The sequence below is a fragment of the Monodon monoceros genome, unplaced genomic scaffold, assembly GCF_005190385.1.
Source record: "Monodon monoceros isolate NGI ecotype Baffin Bay Population unplaced genomic scaffold, NGI_Narwhal_1 Super_Scaffold_3, whole genome shotgun sequence".
Taxonomy (NCBI): domain Eukaryota; kingdom Metazoa; phylum Chordata; class Mammalia; order Artiodactyla; family Monodontidae; genus Monodon; species Monodon monoceros.
In genome coordinates this window covers 32,494,833-32,517,495 of record NW_021703780.1, presented here as the reverse complement: position 1 = coordinate 32,517,495, position 22,663 = coordinate 32,494,833, and the positions used below count along the sequence as shown (strand labels likewise).

The following is a 22,663-nucleotide window of genomic DNA, read 5'->3' as shown; positions in this document are numbered from 1 at the left end:
TCCAGGCAGCCTCTCACTCCTGACCTCAGTAAGCCCGGAGCCTGAAGACTCAGGGCCTTGGGAAGGGTGCAGATGGCCCAAGCTGCAGAGAGCTGCTCTGGGGGCTGGCCATGCTGCGTCCTCTAGCCTGGGACCCCTGTTAACTCACTAGTGGGAGCAGGGGCCTCAGAGTCACAGCTCATGAAGGGGCCAGTCCTCCGCGTGTCGTTTCTGCAGCTCCCTTGCCAGCAGAGGAGGGACAGACTGAAGGCTGCAGATTAAAAGTGGGATCCACAAGACATCTTGCTAATCTCTTTAGCCAGGTTCATCCCATTAGATAAAGCCGTGCCAGTTTCAGAACATGGTCAAGAGGAGCCTCCATGGACACCCTGGAGCAGAGAGCTCTGGGTTCAGCTTGAAGAATCAGGAGTAAAAAAGACAAGACTGGGCTTCCCTGGTGGCGCAGTGGTTGGGAGTCTGCCTGCCGGTGCGGGGGATGCAGGTTTGTGCCCCGGTCCGGGAGGATCCCACATGCCGCGGAGCGGCTGGGCCCGTGAGCCATGGCCGCTGGTCCGGAGCCTGTGCTCCGCAGCGGGGGAGGCCGCAGGGGTGAGAGACCCGCGTACCGCGAAAACAAAACAAAAAGACAAGACTGGCCAGAGAAATGGGCTTTATCTGGAGGTCTGGCTCAGATCACATCATGTGTCTCCCCAGAGCATGTTTCTGGGCCAAACTCCTTCAAAATTTGAAACTTTCTAATGGGACAAAAGACATCATTATCCAAGTTGAAAAACAAATGACAGATTGGAAGAAAATATTTGCAACATGTAAAAAAAAGAATGAATAAGCAAAAAAAGAAAAAAAAATTAACTGCCACAGTTCCACATCAAAAAAAAAAAAAATCATCAACTGGAAAAGCAGGCAAAGGAAAGGAACAGGTGATTTATAACAAGCGAACCTGGAAAGTCCAAGGATCTGGAAAACTTGTCAATCTGAGTAGGACAAAGGGCAATGCAATTAAAACAATAATAAAAGACCAAACTTGCACATCTGTCAAAATTCTGTCACCAATATAAACAAAGGTAGTAGAAATGAGATATACATTCTTGATGAGTCTGTAAATTTATTATTATTTTTAATTTATTTCTTGGAGTAGTTTCAGGTTTACAAAAGAAATTGAACAGAAAGTACAGAGCGTTCCTAAATACTGCTTTCCCCCAACCAATTTCCCTATAATTAACATCTTGCCCTTGTGTGATACATTTATTACAATTGATGAATCAATTTTGATACATTATTAGCTAAAGCTCATAGTTTACATTAGGGTTAACTCTTTGTGTTGCATGGTTCTATGGGTTTTGCCAAATGCATAATGTCACGTTTCCACCATTATATCATATAGTATCATACAGAATATTCTCACTGCTCTGGTAACCCCTGTGTTCCACCTGTTCATTCCTCCTCCCCTCCCTGCCCAATCCCAGGCAGCCACTGTCTCTATAGTTTTGTCTTTTCCGTGTCATATTGTTGGAATCGTATAGCATATAACCTTTTCAGGCTGGTTTTTTTCCCTTTGCAATATGCACTTAATGTTTCTCCATGTCTTTTTGTGGCTTGATAGCTCATTTCTATTTATCGCTGAATAACATTCCATTAATGTGAATGTACCATTGTGTGTTTATCAATTCACCTATTAAAGGTCATCCTGATTGCTTCCAATTTGGGGCAATTATAAATGAAGCTGCTACCAAAACTCTACTATGGAGGTTTTTGTGTGAACATACGTTTTCAACTCATTTGGGTAAATACCTAGGAGTGCAATTGCTGGATCATATGGTGAGATTATGTTTAGCTTTGTAAAAACCTGCCAAACTACCTTCCAAAGTGGCTGTATTATTTTGCATTCTCACCAGCAATGAATGAGAGTTCCTGTTGCTCTACGCCCTAGCCAGCATTTGGTATTGTTAGTGCTCTGGATTTTAGCCATTTTAATAAGTGTGTAGTGGCATCTCACTTGTTTTAATTTGCATTTCCCTAATGGCATACGTTGCAGAGCATCTTTTCATATGCTCATGTGCCATCTGTATATCTTCTTTGGTGAGATGTCTGTCCAGCACTTTTGCCCACTTTTTAATTGGATTATTTTCTTTCAATTATAAGTTTTTACAGACTTTTGGGAGAGTAATTTATCTATCTCTATTAAAATTTAAAATGCACATTGCCAGTGATCCAGCAATTCCACTTCTCAGAACAGCCTGTGTATAACCAGAAGCCGTTTTAAGAAGAAACCGATCCTGTCCTCAAATTCATGTCCACCAAATACCAAGGAAGTCTTCATGATTAGAATAAGAGGCCCATGAGCTCAAGGCAGTAAGAGGGCCAAATCTCCAACCTGGAATCTCCTTTCTTCCCTATGTGTTTGTTGGGTTCCACTAGATTCACCGCCTACACACTCCTCTTTAAGATCTCCAAGTCACTAAGTAAAATCGAAGGAGTATTTCTCCACATGTAGAGGAGGTGTGAGAACAAAGCAACGGGACCTGATTTTTTTGTCCTCCAGCGTAGTCACCTCGGAAAACAAAACACGTATTCCATTGCTGGACCCAAGTCTAAACTCCAATTTGAAAGTGATTTCCAAGGCCAGGTTCTGAGCCATTTGGGGAAATCTGTCTTGTTATTTTATTGTCAGACCACATTTTGAGTCAAAAACAGTATTACCCAGAATGATCACTCTTCTAACAGCCAAGATTCAGCTTCTAAGTAGCTTTGGACCTTCAAAGGATTTCAACTCTTCATCATCAGAGACATTGAATAGAATTTGCTGCAGTTTCTGAAGTTCCCCCTCCCCCCAAGAGAGGACGTTCAGACAACCAGAAGTACGACCAGATTTGTACCTCATATACACAAAATCTGAGGACAACTGTCCCAAGAGAAAAGGGACATGAATGAGTGTGAAGCTGTCTCAGAGAATCTCTTAGGAGCACACATGCATGTGAGACAATCAGAGGGAAGGAGAAGAAAGATTTGCTGTAGAAAACAGAAACAAAAGTTAAAAATAGTTCTACAGGGATAAACCAATTAGTCAAGGACCTCTTTCTCCTCAAATGACCCAGAGGCAGGGTTGAGTCTATGGCAAGTCTGTGGATGCCCCCTGGTGGCCAAAAATATAATGACTTCAGTGGATGGGAAAGGGAGATTTCACCTCTCAGGCTAGCACCTCTGAGGATGTTAAATTATGTAGAAAGGCAAAAGAGAAAGACCAGACACATCAGAAATGTCCCTGGCCAAACTTTTCAAGTAGGAAGCAAGGCAGGATACGCTGAGGAACGAGCCAAGAAAAACAGGCTGCAGAGGAAGGAATAATGCATCCCTGCTGGAGGATGGGGAAAGCTGGCTACCTCCCCTGCTGGACCAATGGATGTAAGTGTTGACGCTATAAATCTATTACAAAGATAATAGAATAGGTTAATTGAATTAGGGGTGATTAGTTTTTCTTCCTTAGAATTTCCTTTCATGTTATTATAATAATGGAATGAAAATAATGAAATAGTACATTTAAAACAAAAAAATAAAGGAACCCAAGAGATCATCTCTCTGGACTTCCCACCCAAGGAAGAATGAGGCACAGGTTGGCTCTTTGAAGAATTAACTGACTCTTGCTTTCTTAACCTCTCTCCCTTGTCATCCTGACTTCTCTTTACTCTTTTTCCTTCTTCTTTCCTTCCTTCCTTCCTTCCTCCCTCCCTCCCTCCTTCCCTCCCTCCCTCTTTCTTTCCTTCTTGCAAAGCAACAAAAACCTTTTCTCATGAATTTTTGCCCTCCCTCTTTCAGGTATAGTCCTGGTTACTCCTCAGAATGAAGATCAAACAGAGCCATTAGAACCAGTTTAAAATGGAAAATTCCATAATGAACAAAAACTCCAGTTTGATAAGAACAAACAAGTCAAGATCATAAGGACTGTTTATGAAAGAATATTTCAGAAAGAGTTAAAGAGCAAGAAAATGTCCCTCTGCAACAGCCAGCTAACCCAAAAGCTTGACCTGGAGCTGGCTTGCAGGTATAATGTCCCCGAGCTTTACAGCCAAAATGTAAACATCCCCAAGATAGCAGAGGAGTTCAGTGTTCCTCCCACAGGTGCCAATCTGAGTGGAAGAGTGAGATTACACCACTTGATATCACTTGACACATACTTAATTGTTTGCTGAATTTAGACTAAAGCAGGAAGAAGATAGAAGTGAAAATAGTAACTAAACAGGTTCGTTTTTATGTGTCTCAAAGGAGAGTATAAGCATTTGGAAAATAGTCATCTTAAGGAACCAATTATATACAATCTTTGACTAATTAAAATTAATATGAGTAAAAAAAGTATAATGCTCAAGTGAACATTCCCTCTCCCCCATATTCCCTCCCCCAGCATAAAAAATAGAATATCACCAGCACCAGGGAGCAACCTGGGTGCCCCTCCTTCCGTACTCCCAGAGGTAACCTAAATTTGGTAATTATTCTTCTCTTGATTTTCTTTAGTACCTATGCGTGTGTGCTTCAACAATATATTTTTTAGTTTTGCATGATTTTGAACTTGCCATAAATAAAATCATATGGTAAGTATTCTTTTTGCTTTTGTATTTTTCACCCAAACATTACTTTTAAATCTTTTGTACATACAGGAAAGCCCACATATAATAAATGTACAATCAGCATTAAAATTTATTTTGAATTTCACTGATATTAATACACACAGCTATAGTTCATTAATTTTTAATCTTTAAATATAATTTTTATGTAAGTTTCAAGTGTACAGCATTATAAATCAACATCTGTATATACTACAAAGAGGTCGCTACAAAGTGCTCTATCTAAACTACAAGTCTAGTTACCATCCGTCACCATACAGTTGACCCCCTTTTCCCATTTCACCTACACCCAGCCCAGTTCTTTTCCGTTAACCACTAATCTGATCTCTATATCTGTGTTTGTTGGTTTGCTCTTTTTTTTATATATACTCCACATATGAGTCAAATAACACAGTATTTGTCTTTCTCTGATTTATTTCACTTGGCATAATACTGTCAAGCTTCATCCTTATTGTCACAAATGGCAGGATTTCTTTCTTTTTTATGGCTGAGTAGTGTTCCATTGTGTATATATACCACATCTTCTTTATCCATTCCTCCACTGATGGACACTTAGGTTGTTTCCATATCTTGGCTATTATAAATAAAGCTGCAATGAACATTGGGGTGCAATATATCTTTTCAAATTAGTGTTTTTGTGTTCTTGGATAAATACCCAGAAGTGGAATAGCTGGGTCATATGGTGGTTCTATTCTTAATTTTTTTTGAGGAATATCCATACTGTTTTCCATAGTGGCTGCACCAATTTATAGTCCCACCAACAGTGTATGAGTGTTCCCTTTTCTCCACATCTTCTCCAACATTTGTTATTTCTTATCTTTTCAATAACAGCCATTCTAACAGGTATGGGGTGCTATCTCACTGTGGTTTTGATTTGCACTTCCCTAATAATTAGTAATGTTGAACATCTTTTCATGTGCCTGTTGGCCGTCTGTATGTCTTCTTTGGAAAAATGTCTGTTCAGATCCTCTGCCCACTTTTAACTGGCATGTTTGGGGTTTTTGTTGTTGAGATGTATGAGTTCTTTATATATTTTAGATATTAACCCTTTATCAGATATATGGTTTGCAAATATTTTCTCCCATTCAGTAGGTTGCCTTTTTGTTTTGATGATGGGTTCCTTTGCTGTGCAGGAGCTTTTTAGTTTGATGTAGTCCTATGTGTTTACTTTTGCTTTGGTTTCCCTTGCCTTTGGAGTCAGATCCACAAAAACTTCACTAAGACAGATGTTGGTGAGGTTACTGCCTATTTTTTCTTCTGAGAATTTTATGGTTTCAGGTCTTACATTCAGGTCTTTAATCCATTTTGAGTTAATTTTTGTGTATGGTGGAAGATAGGGGTCCAGTTTCATTCTTTTGCATGTGGCTGTACATTTTTCCCAACACCATTTATTGAAGAGACCATTCTTTCTCCATTGTGTTATTTGCTCCTTTGTCATAAATTAATTGTCCATATAAATGTGAGTTTCTTTCTGGTCTCTCAATTCTGTTCCATTGATTTGTGTGTTTGTTTTAGTGCTAGTACCATACTGTTTTTATTACTGTAGCTTTGTAGTATAGTTTAAAATCAGGTAGTGTGATAACTCCAGCTTCGTACTTCTTTCTCAATATTGTTTGGCTACTCAGGATCTTTTGTGGTTCCATACAAATTTTAGAATTATTTGTTCTATTTCTATGAAATATGCCATTGGAATTTTGATAGGATGCATTGAACCTTAAATATAATTTTTGATATAAAGAATATATGTAACATAGGTTATAAATCATAATAATAAATTAAATATTCACTCATCACACAACTCGAATATCACACGTAACTTGTATCAATATATATGATTCTTCTCATCACATTCTCCTCTGTTCTAGACTCATTGAGTCCCTTCCAAATTCATATGTGGAAGCCCAATGTGACTGTATTTAGAGATAGGACCTATAAGGAGGTAATTAAAGTCAAATGAAGTCATAAGGATGGGGCTGTAATCCGATAGGACTGGTGTCCTTATAAGAAGAGGAGGAGAGGGAATTCCCTGGCAGTCCAGTGGTTAGGACTCTACGCTTTCACTTCTGTGGGCCCGGGTGCTAAGATCCCACAAGCCTCTCAGCCAAAAACAAGGGTGGGGCGGGGGAGAGACCAGGGCTCTCTCTCGGCTCACAGGCACTGAGGAAAGGATATAGCAAGAGGACATGTGAGGGCATAGCAAGAAAACAGGAAGAGAGTTCTCGCCAGAAAACCAAATCAGCCACTACCTTGATTTTGGACTTGCTGCCTCTAGAACTGTGAGAAAATAAATATCTGTTGTTTAAGCCACAGTCTGTGGCATTTTGTTATGGCGCCTGAGCTGACTAATACACCTTCCCTCCCACTCAAGATGTAGCCATTATTCTAAATACCTTAGCTTTTCCTTTTCATATAAAAAGCATGTAGTGTTTCCCTACATATATATATATATTTTTTGCTTGTTTTTGAGATTTACAAAATTGTATCATAGATAGTCTCCAGTATCTTTTTTTTATCCAACATTATGTGTTAAGATTCATGCATGTTGCTGCATGCAGCTTCAGTTTATCATATGTTGATCATAACACATATGATCTATTCTCCTGAAGGTGGATACAGAGATGATTTCTAATGTTTTGTTTTGTTTTGTTTTTTGTTTTTTGTGTGTGTGTGTGTGTGGTACGCGGGCCTCTCACTGTTGTGGCCTCTCCCGTTGCGGAGCACAGGCCCCGGATGCGCAGGCCCAGCAGCCACGGCTCATGGGCCCAGCCGCTCCGCGGCACGTGGGATCCTCCCAGACCGGGGCATGAACCCATGTCCCCTGCATCGGCAGGCGGACTCTCAACCACTGCGCCACCAGGGAAGCCCTAATGTTTATTTTTTAATGATATCTAGTGTTGCTTTTATGAACAGAGCTGCTCTCAACATTCTGTACCTGTCTCACACTGAGCAGAAGTTTCTCTGGGGTGTAGCCAAAAGAGGGGAACTGCTGAGAAGTAGGGTATATGAACCTTCACCTTTATGGAGTGATGCCAAATATTATCTAAAGTGATCAAGCCAACTTCTACTCCCACTTGCAGTGAATATTTATCATCCACAATTTCTCCAACTATTACTATTGAGTCAAGACTTCTTAATTTTTGTTTTCCCTGTTTCGACTGTGGTCTTAATTTGCATTTCCCTGGTTACTAATGAGTTTGTGTACATTGTCATAAATTTATTTGCCGTTTGTGTTCCCTCTGCAAAACGTATGTTCTTGTCTTTTGCCCGTTTTTCATATCAGTAGGTAACATTTTTCTGATTGACTTCCTTATATTTTCCATATAATATTTCTTTGGTGTTTATATGTGTTGCAATGATTTTCTCCCAATTTGTGACTTGACTTTTCACTTTCTTTATGGCATCTTTTGAGGATCAGAAGTGCTTACTGATATAGCAGAATTTTTCAATCTTTTCCTAGTGCTTGTTTAAGAAATTATTCCTTACCCCATACGTAGGAACAAAGGTACTATCCTCCATTGCCTCCTAAAATTTTATACTTTTTCTCTCTTTAAGATTTGAGTGTATCCAGAGTAGATTTGTGTGTATGGTGTGATGAAGGAATATGATTTAATTTTCTTCCATATGCATAACCAGTTGTCCCAGCACACAATTCATTGAATAATCTCTCCTTTTCCCAATAGTCTTAACTGCCCAGTCGTGAACTAGTTTTCCATACGTGCATGGATCTATTTTTCAGTTCCCTATTCTGTCCCATTAGTCACTTTGTATATTCCTGTGCCATCATCATTTTGCTCTAATTAAATAAGTCTTGCGAGTTCCCTGGTGGCCTAGTGGTTAGGATGCTGGGCTTTCGCTGTCATAGGCCTGGGTTCGATCCATAGTCAGGGAACTAAGATCTCGCAAGCCTCACGGAGTGGCCAAAAAAAAAAAAGGTCTTCATATTTGATTAGGCAACACACTCACACATACACACACACCTTTTCCTTTTTCATCAAGAATATCTTGGATGTTTATTGCTGATATATAAAAATGTGATGCTCTTATTAGCACTAATAATTGCTCTATAGATTATTTTGGAATTTTTATGCTTATGATCGTATAATACACACGAAGTAAGTTTTGTTACATTCTTTTAAGTCCTTATAACTTTCAAATTTTCTCTCTCTTTTTAAAATATTGATTTCTAACTTAGTTGCATTGTAGTAAAATGATGTAACAATACCAAACCTGGAAAAAATTTTTGAGGTTTGCTTTATGGCCTTGTTTGTAGCCAATTGTCATGTGGTCAATATTCCATGTGTGTTTGAAAAGAATGTGTGTCTTATATAATAGTTGGATGCAATGCTCTTGTTAAAAACTGTCAATGTTGTTTAAATCTTTCATGTTATATTTGAATTTTGTCTACTTATCTGTTAATTACTGAGAGAAGGTTAAAATCCTCCCAGTTGACATGAATTTGTTGTTTGCTCTTTGCTATTTTGCCAAATTTTGTTTTATACATTTTGAAGCTCTGTAATGGGGCATACAAGCTTAGACCTATTATATCTTCCTGTGAAGTGAGCCTTTTTCATCTTATAGGGACCTTTTCTTATCCCTAGTAAAGTTATTCTTTACAGTCTGTGTTTTCTGATATTAATAGATCTGTACCAGCTTTCTTTAAAAGTATTTGCCTGATAATTTTTAGTCTTTCACTTTCAACACTTCTCAATCCATATGATTAAATCTATCTCTTGAAAACAGTATATAGTTGATTTTTAAAATTCAGACTGACAATCTGTGTTTTAAGTGGAAGCCTTATTCTATTTGCATTTCCTGTGATTACTGATGTATTTGGATTTATTTCTACCAAACTTATTTAGTGTTTTTTCATTGTCCAACTTTTTCTATCCTTCTCTTTTTTCTTCTTCCCTTTATTTTGACTTCTTTAGGATTGGTTAAGGTGTTCTTCCTCCTTTAACTTTTCCCTTTTTACCAGTTACAAGTTATACACTTTATTACTATGTTTTAAATAATTATCCTGGAAATGTTTTCATGTATATTTAATAAAGTCTAAACTTAAGTATATTTTCCTTCCTTTAGGATAATACAAGGGTCTTAGAACATTTTTTTAAACATTAGTGACGCATTGGCAGAATTTTTTTTTAATACAGTAGTTGTTTTTATTTATTTACTTATTTTTATTTTTGGCTGCGTTGGGTCTTGGTTGCGGCAGGTGGGAACTTTCGTTGGGGTGCGGTCGGGGTCTTCGTTGTGGCGCACAGGCTTAATTGCCCCACGTTCCCGGACCAGGGATCCAACCTGCCTCCCCCGCATTGAAAGTCGGATTCTTTTTTTTTTTTCTTTTTTTCCGGTATGCGGGCCTCTCACTGTTGTGGCCTCTCCCGTTGCGGAGCACAGGCTCCGGACGCGCAGGCTCAGCGGCCATGGCTCACGGGCCAACCTCTCCGCGGCATGTGGGATCTTCCCAGACCGGGGCACGAACCTGTGTCCCCTGCATCGGCAGGCGGACTCTCAACCACTGCGCCACCGGGGAAGCCCGGAAGTCGGATTCTTAACCACTGGACCACCAGGGAAGTCCTTTGTTATACTTCTTAATCCCCTCCCTACCTTCCCTTTCCCCACTGGTAACCACTAGTTTGTTCTCTGTATCTATGAGTCACAAGCAGCACTTTTTATTAAGCCCCCTGGGGACATATCCCAGTCAGTAGGAGCTACTGTACTGAACAAGTTAATTTGTTCCTTATCGTCAGTTACAAGTCAAGCCACTTCAGGTCTCACCCATATTTCCAGCGCTGGAAACACATTTCCTACCATAAAAATGCCAAAATTGAAGATGAAAAAAAATAAAAGTAAAATATGAATATACAGCAAACATAAACTAAGTATGTATAAGGTCAAAAAGCTGTTGTTGATGTTCTTTTTTTTTTTTGCTGTACGCGAGCCTCTCACTGTTGTGGCCTCTCCCGTTGCGGAGCAACAGGCTCCGGACGCGCAGGCTCAGCGGCCATGGCTCACGGGCACAGCCGCTCCGCGGCATGTGGGATCTTCCCGGACCGGGGCACGAACCCGTGTCCCGTGCATCGGCAGGCGGACTCTCAACCACTGCGCCACCAGGGAAGCCCTTGATATTCTTTTTGAGGAAAATTTGTGCACAAGTTGGGTTTGCTAATGTTTCTTAAACTACAGCTTCAATGAAATGTTCTTGGTGAATGTCCATAAGCCTTTTCATTACTCAGGGACCTTAAAAATCTTTCAACGTTCCAGGCATCTTTCTTTGAAATTTCCATAACCAATGAGATGTGTGTGAATGCCCCTCCCCCTCTCCTCCCTCCTCCATTTCCTTCTCTTCAAAGATTACAGCTAACTTTTGTGTAAGTCTCGGTACGTTTGTATTGGCAGTGGAAGCTTCCCTTTTTCCTTTCCTGTAGAGGTCATTCTTTGGTCTGAGAAGTTATTCCTTTTTCTTTTTTAATTTTATTTTTTATTTTTGGCTGTGTTGGGTCTTCATTGCTGTGCGTGGGCTTTCTCTAGTTGTGGGGCTACTCTTCGTTGCAGTGCGCGGGCTTCTCATTGCCGTGGCCTCTCTTGTTGTGGAGTACAGGCTCTGGGTGCTCGGGCTTCAGTAGTTGTGACTTGCAGGCTCTCGAGCTCAGGCTCAGTAGTTGTGGCGCACGGGCTTAGTTGCTCTGCAGCATGTGGGATCTTCCCAGACCAGGGATCGAACCCGTGTCCCCTGCATTGGCAGGCAGATTCTTAACCACTATGCCACCAGGGAAGTCCCAAGAAGTTTTTCCTTTGATGTCTTATCTTTTCTTAAACTTCTTAAAAGACAATGACTGCTGAAATTATTGCTTGACTCAGAGGCATACCGGATTCTCTGTATCTAATCATGCTGCCAGGCCTTCTAAAGTTCTGCCATCACGTGAATGTCTTCGGAATTGGCCTACACTTCTCACTTTCTTCAAATTTTTTTCTTTCCCTCAAAAATTGTCTCTACTGGAGAATGCAACAACTTGGCCTCAGAGACTGGCTCATGCACTTTTCTTTCTTGCTCTTATTGTCTCAAAATATCATGCTTCGTTCTCAAAGAGACTGAGGGAAATCCCAGAAGACTTCCCAGATTGGCTTTTGCAAAATTTTGGCAAGTGCACATGGACCCAAGCTGTGTGGGAACTGCTTGAGAAAAGACCAGAAAGTATGGCAGAAGGTGTTTGTAGGAAATATCTTCCATTTGTTCCTCCAAATCTATTCTTTACTTTTCTCCACCCTGGAGCTGTCCTGGGAGCTGGCCCATATGGACTGCATCAACAGACTTCCTTGCCCTAAAATTGGGAAACAGACATCCTTGCCCTAAAATTCTAATTGGGTTCAGCCAACGGAAGGCACAATTGAAGAGAGTTTTGAAATTCCTGTTGCTCTTCGGCCCACAGGTCACAACGGATTGGCTACATCCCTCTACTGTAGGTCACGGCTCCTGCCACGTAGCGTGCTCTCTTTCTGGTTTCAGGTAACAGTTTTGTCCCTTCAGCCCTAGGAGTGATAAGAGGTATTGCACTATCTGTTATTGCTTTTCCTAAACTCTACCCACAGCTTTGTAAATAGCTCCTGTGTTAGGCTTTTCTTAAATTATCCATTTTAAGTGTGCCATCTGTTTCCTGCCGGGTCCCTCACTGATACAGTGTGTTTGATTAATCGGACTTATTTCAGACTACTTGGAGCATGAAGTGTGTGTGCTAAAACAGTAAAACATCATGTAGGAACAGTAGGCTGAAAGCAGGTGGTGGAGGGACTTGTCTTCCAAGCCAGGGAGTCCAGCAGGCTATGGGAATCTCAGAAGGTTTTAGACCAGGAGTGACATGCTTTAAGAAAACTAATTTGGTAGCTGCATGCAGAATGCTTTAGAAATTGGAGCTGAGGAGACAAGTTAGGAGACAATTACTATTACAGAAAGTTAACATTTTGTAACTCTCAGATTGGCAAAGATCCAAAAATTTGATAGCACAGTATGTCAATAAGGATGTGAAGAAATAGCACTCAGTCATTGCTAGTGAGTGTGTAAATTGATAAACCTCCTCAGAAGGCAATTTGATAATGTCTATCAACATAATAAATGTTCATAACCTATCGATCCTGCAATTCCACTTCTAGGTACCTAGCCTACCCCTAAGAACCCACTGCACATATGCTAAATAATTTATGTGTCAGGATATTCATTGTAGCATTTTTCTACTGGCTAAAGATTGGAAACAACCTAAATGTTCATCAGTTAGAGACTGGTTAAATAAGTATGGCACATTCCATATAACAGAACACTAGGCAGCAGTTAAAGAGAATGAGATGACTGCATACTTATATGGGAAGATCTCCAATATAATGTTAAGGACAAAGGCAAAGTGCCCAAGCATATACATAGTGTGCTTCTACTGGGGTGGGAGGATAGAAGGGTATATTGCACATAAGTTTGTAAATGCGTAGACCAGAAGAATACAAAGGAAACAGGTAAAGGGTGGTTGCTCTCCAGAGAAAACTGAATCACTGGGATCAAAGGAAGGAGGGAGATTTTATTTTAATCTTTTTGTACCTGTACATGAATTATCTGTTTTGAAAATCCATTGCGCTATCATCTCAGAATCAAATGTCTACCTTGTTATCAGTTCTAAAAATTAGTTTATGTATAGCTTTCTTGGTGAAATAAACACAACTAAAAGGTATTCAACTAAAAAATATTTTTCAAAATATAATAAATTACTTAAATGCCTGCACAGAATGCTGAGCTTGGTTACCAGGTGAGTAAATGGCCTTGAATTTTTTGCTTGGTCTTGTCAGTTCTTAAAGTTCCGAGTGTAACAGTATCTGAAAATTTGGAAAGCAGGCCTTTGAATAGTAACTACTTCCTTCTGTGAGCGCTGCTGATCTGAGTTCAGCCAGGGAATTCAAACCCTGGATTGGCGGTTAAAATAGAAGCCTTACTTAAGGTCCCTTCTAACCAGGAGAGGTTATATTGATAATAATAGGGCACTACCCTATCGGAGCTCTCAGGGTTTCTCTCTCATGATTGTTGTTTCATTCATCTGATTTTCAACTAGGCCGTAACCTCCATCAAGGAAGAGCACACGCTTACCTTGTTTACCATTGTGCTCTTAGCACCCAACATGGAAAAGTTGCATAGTGGATGCTCAAATATTTATTTAGTTGAATTGAACATGGCTTTTGTGTCATATTGTCCCTGCCCTTCTTGAAACTTAAAGCTAGTAAATAACTGACCGTCTAATTGTAATGGCCAACTCATTTATAAGAGAAGAAAATTGTCAAATAGTGCAATTAAGTTTTTGAGTTGGTGGTGAAACTTTTGAATTAAATGTAATTTAGCTGTCCAATTTCTGTGGTACTACAGTAATTGCCATGATGTTTATAAAATGTATTACCATGTAACATTACCCATAGAAAGTTGAATCTTTACATCTTGCTGTTTTTATTTCTGCCTGATTAACACAATTAAAACTAAATTTTTTTTGTTAAATACTGACTCTTGCATTGCAATCAGAAGTTCAGCATTAAAACTTATAATTGACCATTTCTTCTATTCTTATGCAGTTGAGACTAGAGTAACAATTTTTTTCAATTTTGCATTATATTGTACATAATGGGTTTTTTATTTTTTTGGCTGCATTGGGTCTTCATTGCTGTGCACAGGTTTTCTCTAGTTGCGGTGAGCGGGGGCTACTCTTTGTTGTGGTGCGCAGGCTTCTCATTGCGGTGGCTTCTCTTGTTGCAGAGCATGGGCTCTAGGCGTGTGGGCTTCAGTAGTTGTGGCATGCGGGCTCAGTAGTTGTGGCTTGCGGGCTCTAGAGTGCAGACCCAGTAGTTGTGGCACACGGGCTTAGTTGCTCCGTGGCAATGTGGAATCTTCCCAGACCAGGGCTCGAACCTGTGTCCCCTGCATTGGCAGGCAGATTCTTAACCACTGCGCCACCAGGGAAGCCCTGGAATGACACTTTTATAATACTCATATAATACTGTACTAAGTTGTATTTAACATACCTGATCATAAATGAAGTTTAATAAACTGATTGCTTGACTAATATGCAATTTTACTGCTTTTCCAGAGTTGATCTTAATGAAAATATATGGTCATTACACTTATTGGTGAATATGCCCTCACTGCAATGACCATTGTCATTAGATTTGCTTGATAAAAACTTACTAAAGTGACTTTAAGTCAATGCTTTTAATTCAGGGGTGTGACTTTAATATAGATTTGTTTTGTCTTGTTGTTGTCTTTGTAAAAAACAAAAAAAATCCATCCCAGTTTAAGCGTCGGGAAACATATAGGGTCTATCTTCCTGAAACGGCAGAGAGACTTGAGAGGACAGGATGAATAGGCAAGACCTTCCAGGGAAGGAGCTGACATGATATGGGCATCACTCATCACTTGGGGCATCACTTATTTTAGTTACAAGTTGGCCAGCTCCAGGACCAGACGCAGACTGCAGAAAGTTTTGCTTGTCTTATCCAACGTTTTTTAAATGCCTGAATTTGTCTGCCACGTTATCTGGTCCCCCACTCCCTAGCGACTTACTCTCAGCAGCCTTACTCATGGACTTCACCTGCCTGGCCCTGGTAAGCATTGGGTGCCTGGAGAAGAGTGACATCCTTAAAATAAACATGGAACTTGGGAGGGAAAGAAGTGAAAATGGAGATTTTAAGAATACATGGAGGGACTTCCCTGGTGGCACAGTGGTTAAGAATCCGCCTGCCAATGCAGGGGACACGGGTTTGAGCCCTGGTCCGAGAAGATCCCACATGCCGCAGAGCAACTAAACCCGTGTGCCACAACTACTGAGCCCACGCACCTAGAGCCCATGCTCCACAAGAGAAGCCACCGCAGCGAGAAGTCCGCACACCGTGACGAAGAGTAGCCCCTGCTCACGGCAACTAGAGAAAGCCCGCGCACGGCAACAAAGACCCAACGCAGCCAAAAATAAACAAATAAATTAAAAAAAAAAAAGGATATATGGAATTTGAGGGAATTCCCTGGCAGTCCAGTGGTTAGTAGGTCGTGCTTTCACTGCTGTTTGCCCAGGTTCCATCCCTGCTTAGGAAACTAAGATCCTGCAAGCCGCGAGGCGAGGCCAAAAAAAAAAAAAAAAAGAATATATGGAATTTGAAAGGCAGGTGAGCCCAATAAAGGTGGAGGCTAGGGACAGACACAAGACTATGCATATAGGTTGAGAGTTGAGGCTCTGAGAGAATGAATACAAAGAAGCTAATGGCAAAACTTTGGGCATCACTCATATTTAAGGGCTACAAATCATCAGAATCCCAATGAAGGGAAGGAAGCTGACATAAGAGAAACAGGTTAGAGAAAGGTTATGGCCAAGGAAAGAGAGAACTTCAAGGATGAGTAAACTGTACCTAAAACAAAGAAACAAAAAAGGGTAAACTGTACCAAGAGTAAAAAAGCTGAGGAGGGGGAGGGGAGGGAGCCGGTAGATTTGGCGGTTAGGCCACTAATACCATCAAAGAGCAGTTTCAGCAGAGAAAAGTTAAAATTACAAAGACTGAAAGAGTGAAAAATGTAGGTGTATGTGGACACAGCTATTCTTTTAAGATGTCTGACACACAGGGAAGGAGCTGGAACATCATTCAGTGACATGTAGGGTGGAGGACCTCAGGATCTGGTGTCTTAAAAGAAAAAAGGCCAGTGGAAAGGGAGGCCATAGGAGGTTGGAGGGGATGGGCACGAGCGGAAGAGGAATCTCTGGGCAAGAAGAGATATGCCTCTAGTAAGGAAGAAGACCAGCAAAGACGGAAATGTTTTCAACTATTGAGGGACGTCAGTCAGGGGGAGCTAGTTGGATGGCCTACAACTGGTCGGGTGGTCAGCAGAGTTACAGGTGTAAAACTGTGAGCTTTAGTAGAAAAAGGTTGGGAATTCCCTGGCGGTCCAGTGGTTAGGACTCTGTGCTTCCAATTCAGGGGTCCCAGGTTCGATCCCTGGTCGGGAACTAAGATCCTGCAAGCCAGGTGGGGCAACCAAAAAAAAACCAAGCTTGGTTTATTCTTAAGTGCACTTGTGTTAAACTATCAGTCTCCAGGGGCACAGCTTTAGGATACCGGTCAGTTTCTAATGTAAAGATATGGTTGAAAATTTCATTATATGTTGTTTCTTTTTACCATAAGGATTAACTCTCCCAAGTAAACGATTTTCCCTCTTGTTTGTGGATGCTGTGAACTGTGAAATTGATTAGGATCCCTTTTCAAGTTAGCTAATAGTTGAGGGGAAAAAAATCAGGATTCACCTCCAGCTAAGGAATAGGGCTTGGCAGCTTACATTTTTTTTATTGGCTTCATTTCTGCCTCCAATCCGTCATTCTACCCTTGTTCCTCCTTGTCATTTGTTTTCATTATCTTGTTACATTTCACATATCCTAGAAGCCACTTTAAATCCTTTTTCAGAACAAAAGAGAACATATAATATTAAATACATAAATACTTGAGATATTTAAGCACCTTAATACTTGTGGTAATTATTAAATAAAAAGCACATCCATAGTTACAAGGCCACTAGGCCCAAAAAAGCTTTTTGCAAATCTTACAACTTTCCATTTAAGAATAATGAGTGGTAGTATATAGAGCAGAAAGCCAAATTTGTAACAGTAGCGAATTACAGCAAAATGGGTGGAAAAATCAAGACTCAGCCAGATGTTTGCCTCAATTCTTTTTGTATGAGGATAGATACGTAGTGCCATTATGCCTGAGAATTTAAGAAAAGCAATTTTCCCTCTTTACTTTTGGAAGCTTTCTTTCCAACTCAGTTAACACTATTCAAAAATCAATATCTAGTAGAGGTTAAGAACGTGGGCTCTGGAGCCAGACTACATGATTTCAAATTCCAGTCCACCACTTGGGCTGTGTGCCCTTTGGGCAACTTATCTGTTTCCTCACTTGAAAATTGGAGTTAACAGAAACTACCCTCATAATATTTTGAGGACTTATAATAAGTTTACATGAGTAAGGTGCTTACAATGGTGTCGATAACATTTTAAGTGCACAAAAAATTGGCAGCTATAACTATTTTGGCTTTACAGGTGATTAAGACTCAGGAGGCTCTTGGGGTCCGTGCCAAAAGTTTGGATCCAAATAAGTCGATGACTAGCTGGATGCCAAAAACCCAAGCTAACATGTAACTGAAGACCAGAGAGGAATATTTCCATTGCCCCACTGAAAAATACGTATGGAAGTCAAACCGCAATTCAAAAAAGCTCTTGGTTAATGGCAGTTTGAACACGTTTTGATACCTTACTTCAACATTAACTGGCTCCTACTAGCCCTACTGAATTCGCTTATTAAACAAATATTTATTGAAGGCTTACTTTATTCTGCAATAAGTTTTAAACACCACAAATCATTAAAAACCACACTCTCTTCCCCTTATGGCTTCAAATTATCACCGTCAAACAAAAGCTCCGAAACATCACCAAAATAGCAAAAATTCTTTAAAGTGCTAGACCTGCCACAAATTTAATGGAAATCGAAAGTAGGAGCCTATCACAATTTAAAGCCTTAAAATAATGAAAACAGACAGCGTGACAAGAAGTAAATTTTGGGGTCCCATTAGCTGGAGTCAGTCCCACAAGGGAGTGTATTTGGTAGGAGTGAAGAAAAGAGTGACAATTGCTTAGTCTCACTGGATCCTTCGCTCTTCTTCAGGAAGAATACTCCAGTTTGGGGAGGCTACATCACGGGCCAGCCAGTTGAAATCGTCAACGTCGCTCCAGTTATTTTTGCTCCTGTCTAAACCAGAGCCCTCGAAGTCCTTGTCGATCCCCGGGTAGCTCCAGGTGTACGGGGCGAACTGTATCCCGGTGCAGTCCTCCACGATGGCCCTGCTGGTCACCTGCAGGAAGATGCGGGTGTCTTTCGTGGTGTGTACGCGGAGCTGCTGGCAGGCCACGGCCAGCACGCAGTCACTGCAGTTCTCCAGGAACACGGAGGTGGACACCGGGCCGCAGAGCAGCGTGCAGCCTCGAGCCTTGGTCAGCCGCAGGGTGTTGGGATTGCCATACAATTTGATCGTGCAGTTAATCAGTTGGGTCAAAAGGACGTCCCGCTGGTGCAGCTCCTCGGCTCTTTTCTCCAAGACTTGGGACTGCAGATTGGAGAAGCCGCAGATCCAGCTGGAGTCGAAGCCTTCCTCCTCCTTCAAGGGCGGCGGGGAGGCCAGGATGCCTTTCGCTGCCGGGGCGCCGGGAGCCGAATCTACTTTGGTGGCTGAAGCAGCATCCTTCCTGCGGGTCTTGAAAGCGAAACGTTTCTTAGGCTGCAGCTCCTGGCGACGTTTGGCCAGGGCCTCCTGCAGCCGCGCCAACACCTCTTGCCCCTGCCGCAAGTCGTAGGCGGCCAGGAAAAAAACCGAGTCGTTGAGTAGTTTCTGCAGCCCCTGCAGCCGAGCGGCCGCCTCCTCCAGCTGCTCGACGGACTCCCCGCCTTCCAGAAGCTCTTCCACGGCCAATCGCTCCCGAGAGAAGGCGGCGGCGAAAAAGTCGCTCTTCTCCTCCTCCACCTCCTGGTCCTGCCGCTTTTGCTTCCGCCTTTCCACCTCCAGTTGCCGCTCATGTTCTCGACTCTGAAGCCGCTCAGGCACCAGGCTCCGGCCCCTCTGGGATCCCAAGTCCCTACTCGCCACAGCACTAGCAGAGCCACTAGCAGCCTCCATCTTGCCTTCAAGCTTCCTTTCTCCTGCCTTCCTTCCTCCCGGCGCGCCCTCCGCGAGGCCTCCCACTAACGCGCCCTGTGATTGGCCGGACATGCTGACGTCAGACCCCGGCCTTATTTTCTTCACCCATTGGTTCCTCTGCGTTGGAGGGGGCGGGGATATTGGGCGGGGCCGACTGACAGAGTGGGTGGGGAGACAAAGGTCCTTGTGGATGGGTAGGGTGGAAGGCAGGCGGGGGAAGCTTTTTTTCCTCTTAAAGGGGCAGGACTTATATCCGGGATTGTGGGGTGAGTTGCAGCAGCGGCAGCTGCACATGTGGGTTTGTTTATAAGAACAAGGTTAGAAACTCGCAGGCCTCCCCCTCCCCCCAGCTCCTTCCTACTACCCCCTTACAGGCTGCAGATCCGCTACTGGTGGGGGGAATGTGTGCCTGTGGTGGGTGGGTGGGACAGGTAGTGGTGAGAAAGATGGAGGGGGGGGGAATATTACACCGCCCGGCCCGCGCCGGAGGAAGCGGCAGCTGGAACAGCTACGGAACCTTTTGCATGCCTCTGTTTTTCTCCTTCTCCCTTCCACCACCCCTTCCTCCCACCCATTCCTGCCGCCCCTAAACCCTCATCCTACCACCCCACCCCACCCCCGCCGCTGCAGTTCCGCGTGGCCTGGGGCTCCAGGATTCCCGCAGTCACTTACGGGGCCGGGAGAAGGCGAGGGGCATCGGAATGGGAGAGACTGGGTTCCTCACTGCAACCAGGTTCAGGGGGCCCTGGGGAAGTCTAAAAACGGCTTATTTTTTTTGCCAATTACTGCAGTCGGAGGAGTGGGGGCGGGGGAGGTGAGATTCCACACCTCCTTCCTCTTCCTCCCACGCCCTCCCCCCCCCCCGACCTTGGCCGTCACTCCCTCCGCAGCTGGGCGCTGCTGGTCTCGCCGGGGTGAGACCCCAGACCCGGACTCGGCTGCTGTCTGAGGGGCAGTCGGGTTGTTAGGAAAGTGATGGGGGAAATGTTACATTATTTCTAGAAGTGGTGGGAGGGATTTGTCACCGGAAGTGAATGAACCTAGCCTAAAGTCAGGACCAGCCAGAGGTGTGAGTGGGCACCCCGGACGGCGCAGTCGCTGGCAAAACCCAGGACAGCTGGCCAGGCCAGAACCGGGGCGCGGCCGGCAGCAGGCGCGGGGCGACCTCGCATGCTCGGTGCAACCCGGCAGAGCGCCGGGGCCTCTTACCCGGCCCACCCTTCCAATCTTCGGTTTCACCTTTATCTCCACCCCCTGTTCCCAGACTCCGTCGGGGTATTTAACTGCCCGAGAAACACATATGAAATTTCAATGATATACCTGCATTTTGATGCAGAGAAGGATGGGAGGAAACAAGAGAATTAAGACTCATTTCCAGTTTTTCACGCCCCACACTCTTCCTTTCCTTCCCGTTGAAAGCCAAAACCACAACTAAACATAAATTCCTGTCTTTCTCCGCTGAAAGTCAGCACAAGTCACACTGGCAAATTCCACGGGGGGGTGGGGTGAGGGTTATTGTGTGTTTGTGTGGGTAGACGTGCACCTGACGGAAACGGGGTTACTAAAAAAAAATCCTGTGCTTGCGCTTGTAGTATATATTCGAAGTTTTTGTTCTCTTTGTTTCATGGGCGAGATAGATGGAGGCTTTTGGTTTTTTGTGAGGTATGGTTCCAAGGCTGGTGAATGAAATATAACTGGTTATCTTGTCTTTGGGTAGTCCGGGGGAATGCAGTAGATGCTTTATTTTATAAAGGGTTGATTTACCCAAGGAAGGTTTAGAGAAGATTTATTTTTGCTAGGGAAAAAAATCTGACCTGCCTCCCTTAAAGTTTTCAGCAGTTCAATCTGTCCTACTCAAATTAAGAAAGTCTGTAGCCAAACAAAGTTTATTGGACTTGAGAGTTGCAGCTGGAGTTAGGCAACATGTTTGAATTAGCTATAGTGAACCTATGGGTAGGGGGTAGTGTTGTCTGTATCAGAAGTGGAATGGAAGATCGTTAAACCCTCTCAAGAACTTCATTTCTGCCCAACAAGAGGTTTTGGCATAGAGTCCAGTAGACTTTGGAAGTTTCCGAATATTTTAAGTTGGCTAGTTCAAACGTTTATGGGAAGGGAGCAGTAAAGGACAAGAATGGACAGGCTACCCTGCAGACCCAGTGTGTGGGAGGCACCTTCAAAGACTGATGTGAGACCCCATTGGGAATGGACAGGGCTCAGGAGTATGGTCATCATGAAGCATTGGTCTGACAGTTCTTGACAGACCCCAGCACAACTGCAGGCCAAGGTAGGTGGTCAAGACATGGGTTTAAAGTTGCATTTCAAAAGCAGTAGGAAGGCATTGCCAGACTGTATTTGCCTGTTCTGATGGAAGGAAAGAGGGTGATGCATTACAGTGGAAATGTGGCAAAAGGCAAGCAGCCGGTGAGTGCTGAATCCCACTTTCAAAGATACTTTACAGAGCTTGTGAATCAAAGCACTGCTCTATTGTAGACATCTTGGAAAGTGAAAGAATTCTAAGGTGTTCCAGACTTTAAAAATTATTTAACAAAAATTTAGATACTTTAATGGTTCAGTTTGTTCGTTAGATTTCTTTTTTAACTTTTTGAAAATTTAAAAGTGGAGAGCAGAGTGTTATGTGTACCAACTTCAACAATTCCCCACTGGCAGGCTTGTTCCTTCTACAACCCTAGACCTTCCCCACCCCACCTCACTGATTATTTTACAGCAAATCCCAAACCTTATATTATTTCATATTTTACAAACCATAAATATTTCAATATGTATCTCAAAAAGATCAAGGCTATCTTTTAAAAACATAGCTGCAATACCATTACCACACTCCAAAAAAGTGCTGATTATTTCCTCATTATCATCAGAGTTTCAGGCTATATTCACATTTCTCTGATTATCCTATAATTTCCTTTTTTATTTATTTATTTTGTGGTACGCGAGCCTCTCACTGTTTTGGCCTCTCCCGTTGCGGAGCACAGGCTCCGGACGCGCAGGCTCAGCGTCCATGGCTCATGGGCCTAGCCGCTCCGCGGCATGTGGGATCTTCCCGGACCGGGGCACGAACCCTCGTCCCCTGCATCGGCAGGCGGACTCTCAACTACTGCGCCACCAGGGAAGCCCTATAATTTCCTTTTTTAAAAGTTACTATATTTGATTAAGGAGCCAAACAAGTTCTATACAACGTGCCTAGTTAATGTGTCTCTTTAATCACTTTTAAATCCTTCCCCCATCTCCCAAGTGTTTTGCTGGAAAAAAATAACAACGGTCATTTGTTTAATAGAGTTTCCCACAGTCTGGA

General features: G+C 42.6%; 1 protein-coding gene across 3 annotated transcripts; it reads right to left on the bottom strand.

Moving 5' to 3' along the window:
* Window positions 1-18,092: 18,092 nt before the first annotated feature.
* Window positions 18,093-20,696, bottom strand: TBCC (tubulin folding cofactor C). Of its 3 annotated transcripts, none has more exons than XM_029243825.1 (2): window positions 20,674-20,696; window positions 18,093-19,639 (listed from the first exon to the last, which is right to left on the bottom strand). In XM_029243825.1, exon 2 carries the CDS (start codon window positions 19,423-19,425, stop codon window positions 18,301-18,303), a length of 1,125 nt encoding a protein of 374 aa, XP_029099658.1. In that variant the 5' UTR covers window positions 19,426-19,639; window positions 20,674-20,696; the 3' UTR covers window positions 18,093-18,300. The 3 variants fall into 3 exon arrangements, with proteins under 3 accessions (XP_029099658.1, XP_029099659.1, XP_029099660.1); XM_029243826.1 differs by lacking the exon at window positions 20,674-20,696 and adding an exon at window positions 20,026-20,047; XM_029243827.1 differs by lacking the exon at window positions 20,674-20,696 and adding an exon at window positions 20,026-20,093 and having other exon boundaries at window positions 18,124-19,407.
* Window positions 20,697-22,663: the final 1,967 nt, after the last annotated feature.

Bases quoted from the DNA above. Each gene is read 5' to 3' on its own strand.
- TBCC (XM_029243825.1), bottom strand. From the start codon at position 19,425: ATGTCCGGCCAATCACAGGGCGCGTTAGTGGGAGGCCTCGCGGAGGGC.